Raw genomic sequence first — 1,348 nt, 5'->3', positions numbered from 1 at the left:
GAGCGATGACGTGGCGGCATTGATGCACGAATTTCGTAAAACATACGGAATCTGTGCTGAAGATGACCGAAGTGATGCAGTGGTTCAGGTGCGATATGAGGTTGTATGCTAAATTGGGCGAGACGCTAGACATAAAAGGTTCTACATTAGATGTGAAACAGATGGCGGAATTTTCCGACCATCCCTCATGCCACCCGGATCTCAGACGGAAATATCTGTTTGTTTCAGGTATTGGTAAGCTAGAGGACCAATTCGAGAGTCGGAGGCCCCACAGAGAGTTTCCTCAAATACTTGCCGAAACAGATACATCAGAAGTGGAAGAAGCAGAATAAAAGGTGAGAAAAGAAAAATATTACCTGTATTTAGATGTTTATTGTTCCTCTACATCAACCTCCTCGTCAGCGATATCGATGACGGGTGGCGAAAGAGCTGCAACCAAAGCAGCGGCTTCCGCATCGATATCGATGACGGGAGGTGAAAATGGAGAGGCCGGCGGAGGTGAAGCAATGGGGGCAGGGGCCGGCGGAGGTGTAGCGACAGGGGCAGGGGGTGGTGGAGCAGCGGCAGCAGGGACCGGCGGAGCGGCTGGGCCTGGCTGAGGTTCAGCAGCGGGAGGCGGCGGAGGTGAAGCGACAGGGACCGGGGGGATCAGGGTGACACGACCTTCCCTGATTGCTGTGAGAAGGGGCTCCGGCAGAACCCTCACGAAATTCGCCGTGTGAACATCAGAGGCATGCCGGAACCTGCAAAAACAATAAAGAAAAAATAATATAAATAAATAATATAGTATAGTAATATAGTATAATTAAAAAAATTAGTACAAATGGTTTTCATAGATGGTCATTATCTGAAAAACTACAAAATTAGTACAGAATAAATATAATTGAGAAAATAATCACCTTCCCAGGATTGCGGTAACCTCCGCATCCAGATCCCGTTCCGCCTGACTTCGCCGGGTCAGGAATGCATTATGCTCCCTGTACAGCCCGGCGAAGACCTCCGTCATACGGGCCGCAACCTCAGTCATTATGCGATGGTTTGCGGTGCGATGCTCCTCGCTAATCCCTTCCGTTGTCTGGCGGAAACGACGGAGTGCCGCCTGCAGATTTTCGCTTTCCACCTGCATCCCCGCACTCGCCATGTAGTTGACATATCCCTCGTATAGATCGAGGCTTCCGTTCTAAAACAAAAATGTATAATTGTAATCGCGGTTTGCGTGCAATAGAAATCTAACATAATCTGTATATATTTTCAGATGTCGACACTTCCCCTAGGATTCAGTTTGGTGTATGGAGATATCAAGGAGACGACAACAGGTCCAACAGAACGAAGGAATTTATGGAGTAAA

The 1,348-nt window shown here is 48.2% G+C and overlaps 1 protein-coding gene across 1 annotated transcript; it reads right to left on the bottom strand.

Annotated features, from left to right (window-relative positions):
• Positions 1-370: 370 nt before the first annotated feature.
• Positions 371-1,141, bottom strand: LOC145982264 (uncharacterized). The gene is made up of 2 exons (XM_083115840.1): positions 900-1,141; positions 371-743 (listed from the first exon to the last, which is right to left on the bottom strand). The coding sequence occupies exons 1-2, from the start codon at positions 1,139-1,141 to the stop codon at positions 371-373; spliced, it is 615 nt and encodes a 204-aa protein (XP_082971966.1).
• Between the last annotated feature and the right edge of the window lie 207 nt (positions 1,142-1,348).

Source organism: Lepisma saccharinum, unplaced genomic scaffold, assembly GCF_977018435.1.
Source record: "Lepisma saccharinum unplaced genomic scaffold, izLepSacc3.1 HAP1_SCAFFOLD_35, whole genome shotgun sequence".
NCBI lineage: Eukaryota > Metazoa > Arthropoda > Insecta > Zygentoma > Lepismatidae > Lepisma > Lepisma saccharinum.
Note: the sequence above shows the minus strand (reverse complement) of the source record. Positions and strands in the feature narration are given on the sequence as shown.